Source organism: Vanellus vanellus, assembly GCF_965231255.1.
Source record: "Vanellus vanellus genome assembly, chromosome: 2".
Classification (NCBI taxonomy): Eukaryota; Metazoa; Chordata; class Aves; order Charadriiformes; family Charadriidae; genus Vanellus; species Vanellus vanellus.
Window position 1 is genome coordinate 166,336,652 of NC_138906.1, and position 23,564 is coordinate 166,360,215.

The following is a 23,564-nucleotide window of genomic DNA, read 5'->3' on the forward strand; positions in this document are numbered from 1 at the left end:
TTGAACTCCTCCAGGGATGGGGCCTCCACAGATGCCCTGGGCAATATGTGCCAGTGCCTCACCAGCGTCAGAGTGAAATTTTTTTTCCTGGTATCTATTCTAAATCTCCCCTCTTCCAGTTTAAAGCCATTACCCTTCGTCCTATCACTACATGCCCTTGTAAAAAGTCCCTCTCCAGCCTTATTGTAGGCCCCCTTCAGGTACTGGAAGGGGCTATAAAGGTGTCCCCGGAGCCTTCTCCAGGCTGAACAACACCAGGTCTCTTAGCCTGTCCTCATAGCAGAGGTGCTCCAGCCCTCTGATCATCTTTGTGGCCCTCGTGTGGACCTGCTCCAACAGGTCCATGTCCTTCTTATGTTGAGGTCTCCAGAGCTGGACGCAGTACTCCAGGTGGGGTCTCACAAGAGCAGAGTAGAGGGGCAGAATCCCCTCCCTTGACCTGCTGGCCATGCTGCTGGGGATGTGGCACAGGATGTGGTTGGCCTTCTGGGCTGCGAGCACACATTGCTGGCTCATGTTGAGCTTCTCATCCACCAACACACCCAGGTCCTTCTCCTCAGGGCTACTTTCCATCCATTCTCCGCCCAGCCTGGATTTGTGCATGGGATTGCCCTGACCCACGTGCAGGACCTCGTTCTTGGCCTGGTTAAACTTCATGAGGTTTGCACAGGCCCACCTCTCAAGCCTGTTATATATATGTATGTTATATATATATGTGTATATATGTTATATATCATATATGTTCCAGCTGGGAAGATCTGTGAAAGCCTGGAAAACTGGAGGAGCCCGGGGCAAATGGGAGGCCTATTCTGGTGTATTGTCCAGAACAGGTGTAACGTCAGTCCTGCCTGGTGCTGAGCATACTGTGTTCCTGCTGCAGACAAAAGGGATAAGCCACTTCCTAGGATGAGGCCCAAGTCTAAAAAGAGCCAGTAGGATATTTATGCCTGCGTTCCAGCAGCTTTATCTTTTCTCCAGTTGCTGGAAAGACCTCAGGCAGGCTGTTTCCTGTGATTTTACGCACTGCTAGCTGGGCAAAGAGGCCCCCCTGGAGAGCCATTAAAACATATTTAATCTGTGAAAGATTTTTGCTGATGATGGGGGAAAAAAATTACACCTTGCCATGTATGGGAAAGAAATTTTGTCCTTGAGGGGACTGGAGAAAGAAAGAAGGGATCCTCTTCCCCTTTGAGTTTGTATTAAAAAGCTAACTCTCCCCAAAAGCTGTCTTGTGTTTTTGATCTGCTTGTGTCCTCTGGTGGTACCCATGGTGCTGGCTGCTCTCCCACTACAGACACAGCTCATGGGAAGGGGAAACTCCACAGACCCCTTGGGGTGACCCTTGGATGTGGTGTGGATAAAGTCCTGATATCTTTCACTAGAGATTGTGTGCAGAGGTTGTGCCTCAGTTTCCCTTTTGCTTTCCCACCACACCTCCTTTCATCCCCCTGTCTCTTCAGGGCTTGCACCCTCGTGGTAGGGGTCTGCAAGTCCTCTCCCCAGCCATATTGAAGCGTTTCTTTCCCTCTTCACGTGCACACACGCATGAACACATCGTTGCACAGACTTGTCCCTTTTGGATTCATGGTGCATTTTTTTTCACTGCTTCTCAGGGTGTTTGTGTCCTTGGGCGTTCAGCTCGCTCATCCCCCAGGGCAGGGGGTCAAGAGTGCTTTTTCTTGCAAAGTCACCAACTGCACCACACCGCTGGAGCTGCAGGTGAGAAGGACTTCCAGGAATAGCCCCGAACAGACCAAACCCTCCACTGAAATCCTCCCTGGCTGCTAGTGGGTGTTGGATTAGGATTTGGATGATCTCTGATTTGCATCACACAGCAGGAATTTGCTGGTGTATTTAACGGCCCACAGGCTCCTGTGCCTGTCACAGATGAGAGGAATTCCCTGCCTGCAGCTGTCTCTGCCAGGTTCCTGCCCCTGTTTTTCCATCAGAGCTATAACTGCAAATGCACACTCTGCATTGCCACCCATAGTTGCTCTGTGTGGCTCTGCACACTTATGCTCCTGTGCAGGTGTCCTACCCTGTTCTGTGCATCTATTCCTTTGGACTCTCCTGCTCCCTTGTTCAGTGTTGCTGACAAATGACCCTCCAGGATCCTCTTGGCAGAACCAATTGATTTTTCTCGCCCCCCAGGAGCTTGCAGGACAAGCAGCTGCTCTATTGGTGGTGAATGTTAAGTTGCAAATAGCACATCCGCATCCTCAGTCCTGGCAGCTGCTGGTGGTATGAAATGTGGCAGCTGGAAAGACAACGTGCAGAGAACACCCCCTCTTCCTCCTCCGGTCCTCGTGGGCTTGGAAGAGCTACACACATGGCTGCCAAATGCAGAGTACGTGGGCTTTGCTAAACAGGTCTGGCCAGATAGCGTAGGGGCTGAAAGGAGGCTAAAAATGTTAAGGACACACATTGGTGCTGGCAGACCTGGAGCTCTGGGTGGTGGGTAGAGAAGCACCACACTGCCGTGCTCCTTGAGCGTCGGCTGTGTCTCTCAGTCCATCTGTGTCACCTCCCATCTGCCCTAGGGTAAAGAAGGGGTTTAATGTACATTAAACCAATTGATGGACTCACACCCCACTGTCTCCCATCCCCATCTTTCTCAGATGCCCCTATTTGAAAAAGGCAGCTGAAACATCTGAAGAAGCTCAGCAAATAACCACCAGAAAGTCTGACCCTGGAAACATGCCTCATAGGAAGAGACAGAGTAATTTAATTTTTTCAGAGTGCAGGAATGGAGTGTTGTTTACAAATACCTTCGCTGGGAGAAAAAAAATCTGGCACTCTGGGGTGTAGTAATCTGTTAGACAAAGACAGAGAAAATATCTGTGGCTTGGAACGTAACACTGTAAAGACAAAGGTGGTGCTTTATCTTCTCTAAACCTCACAGACACATTAGAGCAAAACTGCAGGCTTTTTATGAAAAAGGGGCTCCAGTTTAAATGGGTTGATGCTGGGATGACTGGGTGAAGCTTTCTCATCTCCGGTAGGCATGCAGTAACCTTAGAAAGAAGTCCTGCTGCCTTCCAAGTCCTTCCAGCCTTGGCAGGTGGCAGGGTCATGGTGCCTGGTTTGATATTGTAGGGGTTAATATACCCTACAGCAGCTTGCTGAAGCCTCTGCGGGGCAGGTAAAGCATTAGCAGTTGCAGAACTGTTAGGATTGTATAGATAAACCATCCAATAGTTTGCTTTAATTATGACAATACCAATCTGTTTGCTTTGTGCAGTGTTTGTCATAAGATGAAGCATAGTTACCAAAATTATCGTGTAGTCTTGTCTGTATATAATAGCAGGCCAAAAGGTTAGGAGAGGAAGGGTTTCCGGGTTGGGTAGGAGGCACAAAGTAAAGCTACCAGATAAACAAGCCATAACTTCTGTCAAGAACCTATCAACAGATTCCCACTGCATGCACTGCGAATGGGCAGCTGTGCAGAGAAGTCCGTCTGAACCGGCGTCTTGAACACCGCTGTGTTTTCCAAGTGATGCTGGCAGGACGGCATTTCCAACTCTAAATAGTATCAATCAAGATATGCCTGCCCTGGGAAGCCAGGATTTGGGCAGTCTCAGCTATCCAAAACGTCAAGGGGTTGCATATTGGGCTTTGGTCTAGGCTCCTGTCTTATGAGCTTCACGAATGAATTTATTGGGTCCTTCTCTGGCTGGAGAGATGCTGCCTTTGAGATCAAAGGGAGGATGAGCCAATGGCTGGGCTCTGGCCCAAGGCTTTTATGCTGTGCCCTACTCTGATACGGACTTCCCCATGGCAAGTCTCTTGGGGAAATCTGTTTAACTGACCTGCCGCAACATCCTCTTTTCTCCGTCTGTAGAGACAAACAAGCACTTCTAGGCCTGTTTTAGAGGCCTCTTTTGGGGGAGATGGAAGTAAAGCTGCTCTGAGTAAAATCTTGGCTGTTATTTTGATCCTGGGTGCTTGAACCACGTAGAGGGAATTTTGTTTGGTTGCTTTAAGGACATGTCAGGAAAGTCCTGTTAGGGTCCACTGAGAGATGAAAGAGAAGCCAAGGGATCTTCTGCAAGGGAGAGAGGCAAGTCCTTCAGGGCATCCCCAAGAATACTTCTTCTTGGGCTGAAGCTCACACTAGTGCTTGCTCTTTGGCTGTTCCTACTGAGCAGAGCGAAGGTGACATGGTTGGAGAAGGAAAGATATTTGTATCAGAGCTCTTGATTGATATTTTGACAAAATAAAACCCTATTCTGGCAGATCTACACATTTATGGAGCATTGTTGGCATTTCATGTCCCATTCAGGCCTTTTACAGCAGCTGCAAGTCAGATGTGTTACCTCAGAAAACTGGACAGAGTGAGTTATAGGGCTGGAAGGAGGCAGGTAAAGAGATTTCTTTGTCCAGCTCAAACTGAGTCAAAAGGACATATCATCAAGTGATGGTGGACATATTTGTCCATGTTATCCCTTTGTTTAATCTCTCTTTGTGGTCCTAAGCATGTTTCATTTTTTTTGGTGGTCAGTTGCCAAGATGGCCTTATATTGTCAAGTCAATGAAGAAAGCAGACCAGCAAGGGCTGCTAGTTGTTTAACTTCCTGCTATGAATGGGGCTTAAACTAAACATCTATGGTAAATATTTCCCTTTGCTCTTCTGTGGCCTGGTGTTGACAGGTGATGGACAGCAGTCTGCCCTTCCCAATATGAAGGCTTGGGTTTATTAAGGCAAATAGAGGAAGGGGAATGGAGCTGTGAGAGAGCTACTTGCCTTCTCATTGGGATGGCAGAAGCTCCTCTCTGTGAGCTTCTACTGAGATTGCCATGAGGCGAACAAGGACTTTCTTCTACATGTAAACTCAGCTTTATTTCATCTGACAGGCTCTTTCTTGTTTCATGGGCAGCTGGAAAGGAGAACCTCAGTCCTGAGTTGGGCTTTTAGCTCTACCTAGAGTCATGAAGGAAAAGCAAAATCACTTGTGTTAGAACTCAGACCCGTACCTAAATTAATCTGATCTCTGATGCTATAGTCAAGCATCCTGAAGGACAGTTTCATGAACTAAGACCCTGATATACTGCCAGCATTGGGAGATTATAAAAACACTTAGAGAATCTCAGAAGACACTGAGATGCTGAAGCGAGTCCGAAGAAGGACAATGAAGCTGGTGAAGGGTCTAGAGCACAAGTCCGATAAGGAGCGGCTGAGGGAACTGGGGGTGTTCAGTCTGGAGGAGAGGAGGCTGAGAGGAGACCTTATCGCTCTCTACAGCTACCTGAAAGGAGATTGTAGCGAGGTGGGGGTTGGTCTCTTCTCCCAAGTAACAGGCCATAGGACAAGAAAAAATGGCCTCAAGTTGCACCAGGGGAGGTTTAGATTGGATATTAGGAAAAATTTCTTCACAGAAAGGGTTATTGAGCATTGGAACAGCTGCCCAGGGAAGTGGTTGAGTCACCATCCCTGGAGGTATTTAAAAGACAGGTAGACGTGGTGCTGAGGGACTTGGTTTAGTGGTGCACTAGGCAGTGTTGGTTTAACAATTGGACTTATTGATCTTAAAGGTCTTTTCCAACCTAAATGATTCTATGATTCTGTGATTTTATGATTCTAATCTCACATCTCTGCCAGGGAAGTTTTTGTGCTTTTTGCAGCATCTGCTGGGTATACAGGAGGGATGGAGCCAGGTCTAAGAAAAGCCAGTTCTTTGCCCAGGGTAAAGGACTCTGATGGTCCAAAGTCCTCTTCTCAGCTTGGTATGCAACCATTGTATAGATGATTATATGGACAGCCAGCAGTCAGCAGAGGAAAACATTGGGCTGCACATCTCAGAGAGCAGCTGACTTGTGGCTACACACCCTGCGATGGCAAAAAACCCAGGATGGCAGCACTTAGGACTTCTCTGCAATTAAGGCCTAGAGACCTGGGAATGTAAATGGACAGGGTCTTGCAGCAAAAGGAGCAGGGATGGAGCAGACTGGGGATATGAGGAAAAGGAATTGCATGTGGGAAAGAAGGGATCAGAGAGATGGGAAGTGGATGAGTATTGCAGTGGATATTCCCTCTTGCATCCCTATCAGGTCCCAGTAGCTGAACAGTACCCACCACAAAGCACTGAAATGCTGCAATGAAGTAATCAATCATTTCTTGTGCTTGGGGACATGCTGGAATCTCCCAGTCTGCCTCTGCCTGGGATGCCCTGCAGAGCATGGGATGCATGCTGCAATGTGACATTTCAAGTGGCACCATCTAGCATAAGCATCACCCAGAAAGTCCCATGACAATCCTGCTCATCATGTAGCCAGCATGCACAACAGATGCTGCTACCAGCCCATGAGGACACACACCGCACTAGATCAGATCCCCTCCTGCACCCCCTGCACCCTCTTCCCAAGGGTGGAGGGACGAAGCCCTCTTCCCAGCACACAGGAGAAATTCCAGTCTTCTACTGCAAGACCACAAAAGCTCGACTGGATGAGGGGAGATCACTCTTGTCCCTTTCTTGGGCCTCACCATGGGAAGAGGGTAAAGTGCTCTGCTTTTAGGCTTTTTCTTCCTAAAATGGGAGTCTTCCAGCTCTGATCCAAGCACTGGAATCCTACCCAGAGCTCCTGTTTTGGGACTAATGATGCCCAGAAGGGGAAAAGCAAGCCAAACCCTCACTTGATTTCCTTTGTCATCCTTTGCTGGATATCAAGTCCCTGTGTTCCCTGGCCACTTTCCCCTGTGTAAGCTTCCTCATCCTTGTTCTCACCAGCCCTCCCCTCGGTGGAGCTCTACTTGTTGTTTAACCCCTTGGCTTCCTCTCCTTTCCTTCCTCCGCTATTACTTTGTCTGAGGCTCTGGTTCCTCTGCAATGTCTTCCTCATCTTCCTCTGTCCCGCAGCAGCTGTGGGGGTCTGACCAACCTTTTCCTCCCAAATCCTTGCCCAGAGCCACTCCTGCCTTTACACCTGGAGGTACAGAATAGGCAGGGCGGCAGACCCGTGTTTCTTCAGTGCTGATGCAGGTGGCCTGTGCTGGTAGCCCTAACACGGGCAATTCCACTTTCCTCAGCCTTTCCGCAAGTCAAACCTACGCTTGCTAACAGTACTCGTTAATGCTGATTAGGCTGACTAATGTGACTCTTGTGCACACATCTAAGGGGCAGCAAACCCCAGAGGGACAAGGAAGGAAGAAATTGCCTTTGCACAGAGCTGGGCTGTTTCCTCTTTGCAGTTATCAAGACGGTTATGGAGGGAGGACAGAGCTTGCTCGGAGCCCAGGAGGAAGCTAGTCTGGCAGATAACCCCCTGTGGGGAGCCAGGGGCTCCTTTTCTGGTGCAGAATTGGAGATTTTCAGCTTTGCTGACCCCAGCTATGTTTGCAACCCTATGACTGAGGGTTGGCTATTTTGCACCTCTGCCTCGCTGCAGGTTGTAATAGGAAATGCCTTGCAAAGACAGAAATGCTTTGAAACACGGGTTGTGCTGGACCCAACACAAGTGAGACAGCAGGGAGAGAAAGAGGTTGAACTTTATTCCTGGATACCCATCCCCTGGCATGCCAAAAGACTACAGACATCTGTGTGTTGTGATTCAGGCAGGTGAGCTCATGGTTAGCAGAGATCACTTGTCCCAGGAATGGCTGAGATCCGAGGAAATATATGTGAGATTTCTCATGGTCTTTTTTTGCTAGCCTCTGGGCGGCTGGTAGAAAAGGATATTTCTAATTCTCTTTATAGGATTTTAGATGCACAAGAGAACTGCAGCACATCAAAGAGGAATGAATGCTGTAATTCCCTTGAAAGGTCGGGGCTTTTTACAGAGCTCTTTATTGCTGTTAAGCTCTTTAGGGAATGCTGTATTCTGTCTGTTGCAGACTTGGTGGTGGTAGTATGATACTCAATGCCCATCCATCCCTATTACTATTTCAGCCTCTGGGTAATGATCCAGATCCTCAAAGGCTGTTAAATGCCTGATTTAGTTTGAAACCATTGGGAATTTGGCATCTAAATCTTTAAATACTCCACAAAAAAAACCTGCCCTGCAAAAGCTGACTTGCATGTGCTTTACCTTAACAGTCTCTGCATGTATTTAATGATGCATGGGGTTACTCACATTTCCCGTGGAGGCTTTCCTATTGTGTCGTGTATGGCTTTGGTTGTGCTGTTCTCGCCAGAGAAAGGGCAGGTTGGGATAGGAGCAGGACTATTGCAATCCCTGTGTTGGTGGTCACTAAGCGGCAACCCAAGAAGATACCCTGAGTAGAGGGATGGTGCAGGTCAAGGGGCAAGGGCCCCCATCTCCAGAAACACAAAGAACTGAGGGAGGCTTCAGCAGTAATGAGAACTGGCAGGTGGAAGGTGCCATTGGAAGAGTATTTCTGACGATAGCTGTGTTTGATAATTCAACATTGAGTTCTGAGCAGAAATGTCTGACTTTAAATGGGACAGAAGTTTAGCAACTGCTGCACCCTGAGGAAAAGCAAGATGTGTAAACAATATGGATTGAACAGAGACTAGAAAAAGTCACTGGAAAAATAGGCTAGTTTGGGAATGATTTAGCCTCTTTCCAATTTTTGGAGACTGTGTGATAAGGGACCAGACCCTGCTTTGGTGCTGGTATAAAATGAAGAAGGACAACTGAAAGCTCTGGACGTGGCAATAGGCATCATCAAATAAAGAGAATTATCCAGTCTCAGGTCGACTTTATGGGGACTGAATAATACACTGATGGTAAAGGGAATTCAGACTACTAGAAGTTAAGTTTACAGCAGAAAGACAGAGCTTCAACTGAGTCTTTGTTTAGAAACTTAAAAATCTAAGCAAATAATCTTAGAGATTTTATACTGACCTCAAATGAGCAACTGCACTGAGAAAGATGTTAAGACATTTTTGTATATGGCAAAAATACTGTTGATAGCCAAAGAAATGGAGGTGTGAAGCTGTAGCTTGTTGGAACAACGAAACTAAAATAAGCTATGGACAGAGCCTGCACTTTTCCTCCTGTTTCTCTGAAGTAGTCTTGGCAAAAGACAGTACTGTTAACAGCTCTGTGTACGTAACACACATTGTCATTACAAACAGCTTAGATGGCACGGAAAGGTCTGAGACTGTGTTGTGGGTTGGTGGGCATGAGTTTTGGGGATTTGCAGGGAAGCACAGACCTTTGAGACATAAGATATTTTCTCCAAATGAGGGACTGGTGGAAAACAGTGGCAGAAATGTGAAGCAGCCAGCCTGGTTGAGAAGTCAGAGCCTAATCCATGAGTGCTGCTGCATCATTTAACAGAGACCTGCCAAGAAGGTGGCATTGGCTGCTAGATGCCTGTCAGTAATTTACAGACGAGTAAGGAAATTGATGATGCAGAAGGAAAACAGAGTACAATTGGGCCCTGGGAAGGCTCACCACATTCATGGCCATGGCTAGAATGGGAAATGATGACCAGGACAACAGTCTTACATCCCGTGGGGTAGTGCCACAGTTTTGGTGGCCTTCATCACAGGCTCTTGGAAGGAGAATCCTCTTCAAAGGAATAGAGCTCCCAGCAGAAGGACACCGAGTCAGCTGTATTGCTTGGGAAAGCCTCAAAGAGGTCACATACCCAGCAATGGCAATTGCTGTGCCGCAGGACAATCAAGAGCCTGAGTTAATGGACCAACTGCAGCTGACAGTGTCATGCTGATGTTCTGGGTAAGACCCCTGCAGTAGCTGACTGAATACTGCCCATTTGTAGCTTCCAGATACATAATTTTATTTCAGGCACAGGACTTGGCTGCCAAAGCAGAAGTGAACGCTATAAGGTACCTGAAGGTAGGGCCATCAGGACAGTGAAGGGCTTGCAGGAGAACCACAGTCTTGTGCAGCAGGACTTGGAGGGGTGATGACACTCCATCATGCCTACCATAGCATTAGGCACTGGCCTATTGGCAACTGAGTCCTTCCCTTGGGGGACTTTGGTGGTGGATTAAGGCGCATGCATTAAAGTATCTCCATCTGCAGGTGGTGTCTGGTGTTCTGTTGTATCCCTAGAGATCTAGGCAGTGTGGAGGCCAGGGTCATTCGGCTGGGACATCTCTGCTTCCGTGAGCTGAATCTCTTCCCATGAACTACACTGCCTGGAACAGGAACTGGGACACTCAGTGCTCCTAGGGACAGATATACTCATCTCTGGATAGATCCCTGTATCGCAGTTCAATTTTTATTACCATTGGATTGGTTAGGGGAAGCATATATGTGTTGCAAGAGGCAAACTCCTGCAAATTCAGTTACAAGAGGCATTTTGAAGCATTGGTTATGTTGTGTTCCTGTGAAATGGAAAGGACTGTCCCATTGCCAGACCCCGGGGAGGCAGAGTACTCTAGGATGCCCTAGCTTGGACCAAACATAAAGCCTGCTGTTCTGAATGGTAACACCAGTGAGTACCACAAAAAGCTGCTCACTGGACTTGATGAACCCATAGTAGCCTTCCAGAGGGGCAATACATATGTGAGTGAGGAGACATGGAGCAGTAACACCAGTTATTGCTGTTCACACTGCAGGTTGTGCAGTTTTCCTACGATAACTTTTTGTATTTGCATTGCTTAATTGGTACAGTGTAATCTAAAGCATTTACCCACTATTGCAGACAGAATTTTCCAGCATCTGTGGCCTCATGTACCTTTTAAACATGGCTCTTAAATCATCCTAGGGACTTTACATTGGAGTGAATTTCAACCTGCATGCCTGAGGTGAATTCTTTTTTTGCCCTTGGAAACACCAGCATTTAAGTGACTGAGTGGATGGACTAATAGTGGGAATTAGGAGAGCAAGCCCTGATTTCACAACGTGCCAGGAAGAAAAATCGAACAAGAGTAGTATAGCATCATAGTCTGGTTCTGCTTTTCATCTTGGCTATTCTTCAGGTAAAGAGAGCAGAACAGCAGAGTTTGCGGGAAAGTATGTTCGTTTTCACAGCTTTTTTGTATGCTTATCTGCAGTTTAGGGGATTTAGTGATCCAAATGAAGGTGGAAAATATCCTTAACCTCTTCCCAAGCCCAGACAATGTGTATGAAAACATATACACCCACATGTATTTTTTTCTTGTAGCAGAAATAGTGAGAGTACACTTTGCTGCTTGACTTAATCTTCTTTTCCCTGAGAAGGTTCAAACTTTTTCTTAAACAAATGAGTAGTTACTAGTGACAGGTGGGTTGGAATACTTTCTCTCCCACTTCATTGGCATCTTTGTAGTGGATAGCTCTGGAAATATCTCTCTCATCATTTACTCTTAAGCACATGCCCAAGACCCAAAGACTTTCATAAAAAACAGAGATTTCCTGCTTTCTAAGTCACCCTAGGAGTGTCGCATTACGATGGCAAACACAAAAAGAAAACCACAGTAAAGAATTTGTTGCTAGCAAAATGTCTGTATTAAAATACAAAGAAGACTTTCCTTTTGGGAACAGTAATTAATACTCTCTTTTGTATTGGTACTAACAGCACTGCAACTTCCATTTTCCAAACAGACCACAATGTTCTTGAGGAATAAATTCCACCAGTGTAATTCTGAACCTCAGCCTAAAAACCATAGACGTCAAAGACAATAGTACCATGCATCCTAGCAATACTCCAGCATCATTACACTGGTTTACTGCGGCGTGTCCCATCAGATGTGGGTTATATCTGGACACTGCTTGGTGACGGCAAGCTCACAGGGCTTCCTATTGTGTTTGAGAAGGCAATGATTGCATTGGAGCCTTTGGAGTTCTTGTTCATACCCAGGATGTCCACACTGCTTTGCTCTGGCTCGGTTTTCCTGAAGATGTTTTTCATGGTTGACTGAAAGTTGTTGGTCACAAAGCAGTAGACAATGGGGTCCATGCAGCTGTTGAGGCTACTCAGAGTCACTGTCACATGGTAGACGATCAGGCTGACATCATGGGGCATGCCTGGGTTGATGGAGATTGCTACCTGTCGCACATGAAAAGGAGTGAAGCAGATCATGAAGATGATGAGGACAGTGATAAGGAGTTGCACAGCCCTCATTCTCCTCTCCCGACTCTGGTGCATAAGGCTGGGCTTAGACAGAGCACACATAATCCTGGTGGTGAAGAAGATGATTATGATGAGGGGGAAGAAGTACTCGCAGACCATCAGGACCAGAATCTTGGAAAGGCAGCACTCAGCAAACTGTATTGCCATGGTCAGGATGGAGAAAGTCACCACAGAGGCAAACATCCAAATGAAGACGCAGATCCCCTTGGAACAGGTGGGGTTCCTCCATTTACGTGAGGCCTCCACCTGTACGATTGCCAGATAGCGGTCAATGCAGATGCATGTCAAGAAGAGGATGCTGCAGTACATGTTGACAAAGTAGCCAAAGATATGAACCAAGGAACAATTCAGGCAGTCCCCTGCACTATAGAACATGATGATCCGGACAGGCAAGGAAAAGCCCACCAAGAGATCAGTAACGATCAAGTTGATTGTGTAAATAACAGAGGTGGTTTTTGTCTTGGTACGGAAGCAGAAGACATACAGCGCCAAGCTGTTCAGCACAACACCCACCAGGAAAATTATGGCATTGACTACCATCAGGGCAATCCACAGGCTGTAAAATCCTGTGTACAGTTCTTTGTCGGAGTGGATGAACTTGGAGAACAAGTAGATGCTGGAGTTGGGTTGCTGGGTGGAGTTCATAGAGTCAAGGGCTGGCAGTTGGGTGGAAGAAGTTGTCATGGTCATTGACTTCCCAGTGATCTGGAATAAAAGAAACAGAAGTTTATTGGTGGTTATGTCAGCATTCCTTAGGGCTTAAAATGTTGTCACCTAAGAATATTTTAACCAACATATTTTTACATCTTCAGTAGTTATATATCCTGGAGTACTCTCTGAATGTCTCATCTGGGATTACCAATAATCGCTAGGAAAATACCTGGGTTTATAATTACTGCTTCCAGTGGTTCTAGATGCATGTTTTGGAGAAGACACACAATCTCCACTTCAAGTTTCTCTTCCTATGCCCTGTGCAAAAGTTGTTTGAAGGCCTGAGCAAGAACAGAGAAATGAACTATGCAAAGGGGAGCAAAGGAGAAGGGAAAGTTGGGGGAACCTACACATGGTCATGTTTGAGCCAGCCACGTGGCCAATAGCCCAGAGAAACAGACAGGGTTGCTGAGTCCAAGGGTGCGTTGATGCTCATGGAGGGCACAGGCCATTTTCTGCTGTGACAGGGAGGGTCAGGCCAATGTGAGGCTCCTACCAAGTCTTGTTTCCTGAACATGGCACTTATTCTTTTGAGTCCTTCCTCCATTGGAGCAGCTTCCTCCTGACTGGAGGCTCTTCCTGCCCTGCCATAGGAGCAGGATAGTGCTGGCAGCCAGAAGACATTTGCCCAACCTATTGGTACAACCATAGCTCCAACATCTGACTCCTAAAATAGCACATCCCTTCCCTTGGTCAGGTGATCCCATTAGATAGTTACACGCAGCAGCATTTTCAGGAACTGCAAGACTTTCCTGAAATCAAAGGATGGCTGAATTTTCCAGGAAAGCACAAGCAGGTTGTGTGGCATCTTCTAGAGATCTGCACATGCAGCAACAGCAGCCGGGAGATTTCAAACCAAGGGCGTCAGCCGCTACATCTGCCAGGGTTTGACAGTTTAATTCGCAAATCATTCCTGACTTACACACTATTTAAAACTGATTTGTATATTAAAAAGATAAAAAAAAGAGCCCAATATATACAGAGACTTGGCTGGTTTCAATAAAAATAAATGGTTGAAAAATGTCTGGAATATCTCAAAGAGGCTGAGCAGGACTTTGAGGTTAAAAAAATCAGCTTGAATCAGCAGAGGATGATGCTGAAAGACTTGAGTTATGAGGGTTTGAAATCCCTGCTACCAAGGAGTCAAGTGTGGAAGGGCGAGGAAACAAGGGGCTGCAAACATCTTCCCAGCGCTCCCAGGAACCGCAGTGTGCCTAGGCTGCGTGTCTCAAAGAGGAAGGCTTGAATTGCTACGGGAGTCTGGATATCCAGCTCCCCCAAGCATGCCCCGTCCTCTGGCAGCTGGCTTTCTGCCTGCACTAGTCGTTTTTGCTGCTTATGAGGATCAGGAGGATGGACTGAAGGTGTCCCATTCCCTGTGAGATGCTTCAAGCTCTTGGTGACCATGTGCAAAGCGGAGGAGGAAGCTACCTATGTCAGGAGCCTTCCAGAGAAAAGTAGATCCTCAGGAAAGTTCCTGCTGGCCAAAAGCAAATCTTTTGCTGGGACAGTCCTAACTGCATCCAGAGAGCATCACAGCAGCTCTGAGCCTGCCTGAAAAGTGCCAAAGCCTTTTCCTGCCCAGCCACCAAAAGCTTGCTTGTTGGGCTAATGAACTACAACTCCCTGCTGGCCATAACTCTCAAGCTCTTGAACTCCTCCACACCTCCTGACAAAAGCAGACGACTTCCAGCTCTCTGGAATAAAAAGCTGGAGAACTGAGATTTGGGAGAAGAGATTCTCAAGTCTCTGTGCATTTGCTGGACACAGCACTTCTGATACGTGTCACCAGTGCTGAGCAGAGGGGAAGGATCACCTCCCTCAACTTGCTGGCAATGTTTCTCTTAAGGCAACCCTGGAGGCTGTCGGCCTTCTTTTTTTACCAGGGTGCTTGCTGGCTCATGTGCAACTTGGCATCCACCAGGACCTTCAAGTCCTCTGCAAAGCCACTTCCATCTCTTTAGTGCATTCCTCCCATCCTGTAAAGGCCTCTGCTGGACCCTCTCTTGTCTTTTAACCTTCCTCTGAACAGCGTGGTCCCAAACTGCACGCCTCACCAGTGATAAATCAATGGAGGTAATAACTCCCCTCCATCTGTTGACCATGAACCTCCTAATGTAGCACAGTATGTACTTCGTCTTGTCTGCAATGCACACTACTTGCTGGTTCTTTTTCAGCCTAAGATCCACCATAACACCCATGTCCTTTTCAGTGGAGCAGCTCCCAGCCTGTACTGGTGAATGGGGTCATAGGATATGGCCAGGCAGGCTTCTGCGGAGTACCGAGTGACCAAAGAGTGGGTGCTTTCCTGTCCCTTCTCGCTTTGAAGAGGGCTGGGAATGAAATATATTTGGTAAATGGCCAACATTCAAGATCAAGAGTCGTCATGGGATGCTACGGTCTAGTCATGGTTATTCTGTATGGCTCATTCAAGCCAGGTGAGCATGAAGCAGAACATTTGTTGAGCAAAAGCAGAGATTAGGACTGAGAATTTAGAAGGCCAGGTGTGAAGTTCTGGAAATTCTTGGAGAAGTGACTGCCATCATGATTGAGCTTAGGTCTGTTGGCCTGGAGTCTGGTGATTGCTCTAGTTTCTTCTTGCCTCTCATCTAATCTATGGAAGTGGTGTGAAAGAAAAAGCTGGATTTTAATATCCTTGAACTTGGAAGGATATTTATATTCAAATGGCATTTTTTTTTTTTCGATTTAGGTAGCCACTCAAACCCAAGTAGTTGAATTGTCCATTGGAATGGCTGGTGCTCAACCATAAAGCCCTCCTTAGATCAAACTCAGTTTCAGATCATGATGCAGGACTGAAACCATGAAGCCTGGGGTCAGACCACCTGTAACGTCCCAAAGAACTGCTGGGCAAAAAGGAGCAATCCTAACTTCTGTACACTTTTGCACTTAGTCTGTCTCCAGAAGCGACCGGACATTGGAACATCTTGTGTTTCTGGAATGACCAGATTACCTCACCCTGTACTGAACCCTGGTGGCAGCCAAAGCAGCACACATGTTCATATTATTTTGTCTGGGTCTGATTGAGCCTGCAGGCTCCTGGGGGAGAGTCTTGTCTCTACATTTTGCGTTAATCACTCTCTGAGTGAATAAACAGGGGAAACTGGACCCAAGACTGGCTGAAGGTAGTGGAGTTGCAAAGTCTGGCACCTGAGAAAGATGCATGGGGAGGATGCAGAATGCTGGCCCATTTTCGAATGGTTTTCTAATATTCTCACCATCTGATCTTCTCTATTTGTTTGTTTTGCTCTTTAATTACAAAAACAAACTGAAAGGACCAGATTCCTGGATCGGCTCCCAGATTTGTCTTTGTAAGATACTGTCAAGAGGAGCACTGTGGAAGCCACTGCACTGGTGCAAACTAAGAAACAAAGACTTTGTTACCCCTTGAGTGCAGTGTATGCTTGTATATCTGTGTTCATACAGACAGTTGAGCAAGGGGAGAAGACAAAATCACCGATCCCATCCTTAGCGTGCCGTAGGGTGTATTGAGTTGCCTATGCACTTGTCTTCTTATTGTAATTCTGAGGTACTAGCTGTTTGCTCTGATTTTATGACTTGTCAGTAGCTTGCCTCCGCTAGGAAGTTTTTCTTCAGGCTCAGATCATTTACCATGAGCACCTGATACTCATCTTACATTTTTCCTTTCCTGCCTCGGTGGAGTTGGTAACTCAATGTGCATTCAAACGTTCCTAATCCTCACAAATGCTATTGAGGTATGTAGGGCACTTTACAGACTAATAGAAAAAGATCGCCTATGAGTACTGTCCATACACAGAAATTAAAATCATCAGCACGTACAGTGTGATGGCTTATGTAGTCACCTCTTCCACTGAGCCCCATGTGCATGGAATTAAATTCCAGATATAGTGAACAGCTAAAAAACAGGTAACATTTTGCTTGCCGAATTGAATATGCGAGGGAGGAGCTGAATTAGAGTTTGTGTCTTTTCCCAGTTCATCGCTGCCCTGTCTGAACTCAAAATCCAAGCAACTACATGAGAGAAGTCCCAACAGATTTAATTAATTCTGAAGATTTCCTCACTGACAGGCTGTGGAAAAGCTGCTTCTTGCGCTGCGATGGGAAAAGTCTTCCTCTAATAAAATTGTTACGATGGATGTTTGGGTGAATGGCCTTTTCCTTTTGTTGTGGGACTGCCCTCATCTCATGGCTCACAAGCATAAGGAGTGAAGAGCTGTACTGGCAAAGCAACAGCATTCCTCTGCATGCTTTTAATGAGAAGGAGCTGGACCAAACCCCTGGTTAACAGCTACTAAGTATTTTTCCATTGTGGGTCTCCAAGTACTTGACGAAGGTACATTGCCCCATTTTGCCTTTGAACAAGGCACAGAATGGCAGCGTGACCTCGCGTCTGAGGAAAAGCAAACATTTCCAAAGATTTCCAATTCTGCCCGCTTCCTCACCCTGGCCCCCCATCAAAAAATGTATGCCAACTAGGTCTCTCTCTCTGCCATCAGAAATACTCATGCAGCTGTTAAAGTGAGTCAGTTCTGCTACTCATCACCATGGAGTGGTGGCATATAGCAGCCAGTGGGGGTCCTGGCTAAATACATGGGAAGCTTTGCAGCCTCTGCAAACCTTTATTTTGCTGGGGTTTTTTTTTGTGCTATTTATTGCTTGCAGCTCTGGCATGACCTCATGCAGAGCTATAAGAACAACAATCACCTTTGCTTACAGAGTAAAGAGCCCTTGTGCTACCCCCTTCCTAAAATCTTCAAAGGGTTTGGAGCTCAAACTTTTTCATGCCTAATTTAGCTCTCAGCCCCCTCTAGATTTCCATGCAATCCCTTTTTCTTAGAGCTGCCAGTCTGCAAAGCTCAAGATGGGTAAACACGCATCCTTTTGAGCACTGTCTGACCGCGCCAGTTGGCCTGTGCTGTTATATTATACCTCTCAGGCTGGATTTTGTCTGTCTGGCTGTGAGAATGTGGGTAGCATTTCCTTAAAAGTACAGCAGGCATCTGGGTAGAAACGGGATAAGGGGAGGGACGGAGACTGGAAGTTGACCTGGTTTCCCTCGTTCTGATAAAGGTCCCTGCTCAGCACTGGGAGAGGGGGACTTACTGTGAAATACTTTCTCATTGTTGCGTGACACAACCAATTCCATCGTTCTTGGGCCAAATAGGAAACAGATGGTTGCTGTGCTGAAACCGGGTCCTGCAGCCTCTTCTCTCGCTCACTGCTTGGCATCATGCGTGTTCATTTAGCACGGGCAGCTCAGCACTACGTCTGCCCCAAGGATCCTTGACCATCCTGTATTTCGTTCCACCCAACTTTTTGCTTAGTGTCAGCCTTAAGCCTCATCCTCCACTTGCTGAGGTTAACGGGGTTCACATCTTTGACCCAGGGGACTTTTGGATCTGGCTCAGCAATTCAGGTAATGGGATACAAAAGAAAAGGCAGGTCAGGCAACCGAGCTTTGTCCTAGCTGCTCTCCAAAATGCTTATTTACTGGTGTGTGCAGGTGGGATCTCTGTGTGCAGACACAGAGACAGAGACAAAGAGACCCACACACTGGGATCGGAAAGATGAAAAGGACATTAACAAGAGCGAGCAAGTGTTTTTTAGTATAAATGGCTTCAGCTTTTCTCATCTCCCTGACCTGAATCAGAACATCTAATATGGCAACCTGCCTCTTCTATCATCCCCCCGTCCCCCTCGCCCTGTTCTGCCTGCTAGTGTTACTCTGGTGCCGGGGATGGCAGCAGCGTGTGTTTAATTTTGCAGCCTTTCCGTGTTTAAAGTTCCCTGGGTGATTTATCACTATATTTATAAATGAAGGGTTAAACTTACTCTCTTTCAGTTTAAATTGTATGATTCTCCTTCTGGCAAGCCCTCACTCAACTCTGGCTCAAACTGGCCAAATATGGTGTTTTTGTGCATGTCGAGGATTTTGTCCTATACGTGGTAGAGCTTGTTCTGTGCGCCTCATGCTCAGCCTGGGGAGGGTGGGTTTGCTGACAGTGGGAACTGAGGGAGAAAGGGAGAGAAAGGGAATGAATCCAGCTGCTGAAAGGGAAAAGCTGGCGCCCATCTAGCCTGCAGGCTGTGAGAAGGGGGGGCTAATGTCCAGGGGAGAAAGATCCCACCCTGAAACAGAAATGGGACTATTCCCAGGACGGGGAAGATCCCATATTTGCAGGCATCAGATCTCTGCTCTCACTTGATTCCTGAGCATTGATGTTTCCTAGAAGCCTCCAGGTCTGAGGGTGGCCAGACAGAATGTGTGATACAACCAACTGCTGGAGAATTGCAGTTGGAAATAGTCAAACCCATTCCAGAGTTGGATTATTCCTGCCCCTCCAATGCCGTGGAAATAAAAGGTGCTTTGGAGACACAAAACACATAGTTTTGTGAGTGTCAGATTAAATGACACTTGCTTTCTTACGGTTTCATGTCTTGCAGTGGCTCGTAGGCTTGGATGAATGCTTTGCCCTGGTTGAGATGCTTATTATAACTTTTTCCCATGTGGTCACTTGGCTGCCTTAATGAGCACTCACGTTCCAGCTCTTCCCTTGGCTCTGACACTTGTTTGACTTTCTCCTCTCTTTGCTGCCTAATTTCCTGAAAATTGAGGTGATCTTTCCCTTCTGCCAAATTTTGGTTGAAATTAGCCAACAGGTTGAAATGCGTTAAGAAGAGCTCACAAACACAGAAATAGGCACTGAAAGTGGTCCCTGTCTCCTCTAATATGAACCTGCAAGGAGTTTGCTAGCACTTTTCACCTCACATCCTTTCATTTAGGTCTTATTCTCTGCAAATTCACAATTGCTTTGGCACTGAAACACTGCCAACAGGGCTGGATGGCTTCTCTGCAAAGGGAGAGCGTTGCATGCCTCTCATTGTTTTCCTGAAGTGAAATAATTTCAGATTTACACCAAATCATATCTTCCTCATGGCAGAACCAGCCTGACTGGGGACAGATGATAGCTGATTGCCCGGTGTCTGCACTGGTCAGCGATGGCATGCTTGCCCATGTGTAATGAAGATCATGATGGCCAGCATGTCCTAATTTGTCCAGTGGTTTGAATGGTCATATGCTGAATTGCAGCCTTTGTCTGGAAGGAGAAAGGTGTGAACTTACTTTACACAACAGCAAGAGGGATTCACCCCCACTACTGACTTCTGCATCTCTAAAGTTGCCCACGAGAATCAGATTTCCCATCTGGCCAGAGGAAAAACTTGGATGTCCAATCCCAGGCACAGCCAGGGGTTGTCCTTCAAGTCGTGTAAGCAATCGCAGACTAAGGATGTGTGGAAGCTAATGTGATGTTGGCTTACATGTGATCCTTTATCTCCGAGGTCCTGCTGTGGATGGATAATGCCGTGAGTGGTGATCTGAGCTTCACCCACCATGCTGTGTTCATTGGGTGGACCTCATGCTCCCCGACAAGCCTAAGACCAAAATCAGGTCTTCTGAGAGTGAGGGACCCAGATGCCTGGTTCAGTTTGGAACAAGCAGTCTATGGGTGCCCAAGCAATGCTTTAGCCCAACAGGTCATCCTAGCCCATGAGGGATCACTGCCAGTTAGAAGAGGGAGAGCACAACTCTCCAAACTGCATTCCTCTTCTTCACGGAGCAAAGTGACCCAGATGGGAGGGAAGTCACTTGGCTTGGCCCAGGTGCCCACTCTCTGCATCTAGTCTTGAACCTGCTGCTTAAAACAAGGTGAAGGATAACTGGTCCAGAGAGATCTGCATAGTCCTCCCCCAGCCCTGTCCTGACCATGCTTGGAAAATATGGAATGAAGCTCCCAAAGAAACACGGAGCAGGAAATTCACGTGCTGGAAGATTTCTTATGAGCTTATACCTCCTCTGTGCCCATTTGCAATGGTAATGCCTCAGTCTTTGAAAGAAAGAGCCCAGATGTACATGTACAAGCAAACAAAGAAGTGGGATTGTACATACATCGCTTCCCCAGACCTGCAAATGTGCACCCAGCAACGGTGGGCACCCAGAGGTACTTCAGCACATATCTAATGTGGCTTGCTGGTACTGGTCACCTGAAGTGCTAATAAAGGGTTTACGCCTCCACTTGCTTGTTTATACCGCACTGTGTAGAAAACTTCCTCCTGAAACGTTTAGACATCTACAATGCCTTAGCGATACCATTACATTTTTCATGTCCCTCTTTTCTGCATTACCAGATCTTGGCCTTGGAGTGACAGAAATATTGAGTGTCTTGGTGAATGCTCTATAAATCATGCTGTTAGCATTTAAAAGACCAATATCTCATAGCCTGTCAGGTCTAGTACCAAGTGCCATCTGTCACAAGGGAGCATGGAGTGACATCTCTACAGTAGATGCTGTGTATTTCTAGCTCTGATACTTTAAGAGAAATCAGAGCATGACTTCCTGCCTGTATCCCTCTCTGTTCTTTGTGGACCAGTAGAATGTGAGGGAAAAGCACTTATTTTGGGGAATTTTTTTTTTTCCAAAAGGGTTTATATATATATATATATATAATTTTTTTTTTTTTTTAATCTAGATCTGGAAAGAAACATGTGGATTTGCAGTTTTATAGGTGCAGCCAGTAGAGATGGATTTGTGCCTGTCTTCTTGGGAGGTTGTAACAGTACAAGAGAAATGCATTTGATTTTATTAGGATTACAGTAATCCATTTAGCCTTTCAAGGGTGTCTGGGACAAAGCGCTAGAAATGTCAGTTTGGAATAACAGCTATCACGCCTGTGTGCAACAAGAACCCTGTGGTGAAAATTACCATATAGGCACATATAGGAACTTTACGGACAAATGCAAAAAACATTGCTGGAGATTAAATTGAGCAATATCTGGCCTGTGGCTTGCTTTTGAAATGGAAATTTTTAATTTGCAAATTTAGCAATCTTTGAGCACTCTTCCCTCTTTCTTCCTTCAGCAGCCTGCTGTGTCTGTCCATGGGCAAAAAGCCTGAGAAGGACAGAGCAACAGAGGTTTGCTGTTGAGCAACACCTGGGGTCCTGTGTGGCCCAAAGATGCAGGACAGAAGAAGCAATGTTCCAGGGAAGTGACGCATATGGAGGAAGGGATGAAGGGGCAATGCAGCGGGGAGAGAGGTCAGGTGTGCCATGAGCAGCAGCCCAGCCCACCACCAGCAGCTCTGCAGCCCAGCGCTCGCTTCAGGTTGTGCTGCTCTCATGGCTGCAGGGAGAAACTGAGGCATGGAGCCATGCCTGGGTTTGGAGCTGTGCCCAGGGAATGCAGTTAGATGGGAGACCTGGTCACGGAACAGACATTTTTTGAGGCATCCCAGGATGGATAACCAGATCTTAACCCTTTGGGAGACTTGTTTCTGTCGTTTCCTTTGCACTGTGCTCCCAGTGCTTTCAGGGATTTTGCAAGTTTTGGATTTTCCAGGTTAACCTGGAAAAACTTTGAGCTGTTAGTGGGTGTGTTGCTATGAAAGCATGGGGCATTTCTGAAGGACCCTGGTTAAGGACCTTGGAAGGGATCTGTTTCTCCTTAGACTGACCCAGCAAGCAGATTCACAGAAAGCAAACAGCATCTTTCCTAGAGCTGCATGGCCAAACAGGTAAAACGTCCCCAGTCACAGCTGACCCCGTGCCACGTAGTGCACTGTATCCTCTCTTGGCTCCCAAACCCTGCCTGAATGCGTTTCCCCAAAATTTCATTATGCCTGGGAATACACAGATACAAACAAGACATCACCCCACTCCTCACAAGAGCTGCCGTAATACTTTTCAATGAGGGAAAGCCAGTACCTTTGCACGCTTTTCATCACACACACACCCCCCCCCCGCCCCCCATCTCCTTGGGAAACAACCAAATACCACAGCACTGCCCCTAAAACCAAAAGCAGAGTATCTCCCAGGGGGGGAAGCCCCTTGCAGCCGCCAGTGCAACCTGGTTCTCCAGGTTGGGCACCTCCTGATGAACTTCCACACTTGCCGCAAGGGCACAGCCAGGGGCTTAGCGAGCTGCTCATCCCCCTGTTCAGTGCAGGACCCTCTCCACCACCACCCCTGCCATGGAGTAGCCATACTTTCCACTCCGGTCTTGGGGTCCGGTCTCCAGTGATTCCCTCCTGGCCCCCACTGTCACTTCTCTGATCCCACTTTCTCTCTGACCAATATCCCAAAGCATTCACTGCAACGGTCCCTGCAGTGTATTCCTCCGCGATGGACTGACTTACCTCTGGCCCGATCTCTCTTCTATCTTAGAGGAACTGCCGGTAAGAAAACTTCCTCGTGGATCTGAATGATATCGCCCCAGGAAAAAGACATCTGTTCCTACAAGCAGAACAACTGGAGTGACTACAGAATATGAAGAAATGCCTAATCTCTCTCTCGCGGTCTCTCTCTCTCCCCCCTCTCTTCTAAATATAGCCTTGCAACTAATGGGAAAAAATACACACTACCAAAAAAAAAAAATATTTCCACTTGTCTTTAGTGTTCAGAATTTCTCCCCAAACATCTGGCTCCTTGCCCTAAATCTCTCTGAAATTTATGAAGTGCTGGAAATGCTAAAGAGGGCTCCAGCCTTCCTTACGGTGCTAATGCCTGAACATCTCTAGTAAACTAAAACTGATGTTGCTGCCTCCCTCTTGTCCCCTCCCCGGGTCAATTTTCCTGTGTCTCTGTGGGAACAAAATCTCCTTGCTGAGAACTTGCCAGCTCAAGGCCACCGCAATGCCACTGTGTGAGACAAGAGGAAAATACCTCTCTTTTCATCTTTCTGTTATGAACTGGGATTAGACAGAAGCATCCCTGGCAGTTGCAGGAAGGAGCTGGACCAAATGCCACAAAGCCTGTTGACATGCTTTGAAGCAACCCAGCTGTCCAGACCCTGAGAAGAAACCTGGCACTGA

General features: G+C 46.9%; 1 protein-coding gene across 1 annotated transcript; it reads right to left on the minus strand.

The window, feature by feature from the left end:
• Positions 1-11,608: 11,608 nt before the first annotated feature.
• On the minus strand, positions 11,609-22,998 carry GPR20 (G protein-coupled receptor 20; the record flags this gene model as incomplete). The annotated part of the gene is made up of 2 exons (XM_082499393.1): positions 22,890-22,998; positions 11,609-12,691 (listed from the first exon to the last, which is right to left on the minus strand). The coding sequence occupies exon 2, from the start codon at positions 12,674-12,676 to the stop codon at positions 11,609-11,611; it is 1,068 nt and encodes a 355-aa protein (XP_082355519.1). The 5' UTR covers positions 12,677-12,691; positions 22,890-22,998.
• Positions 22,999-23,564: the final 566 nt, after the last annotated feature.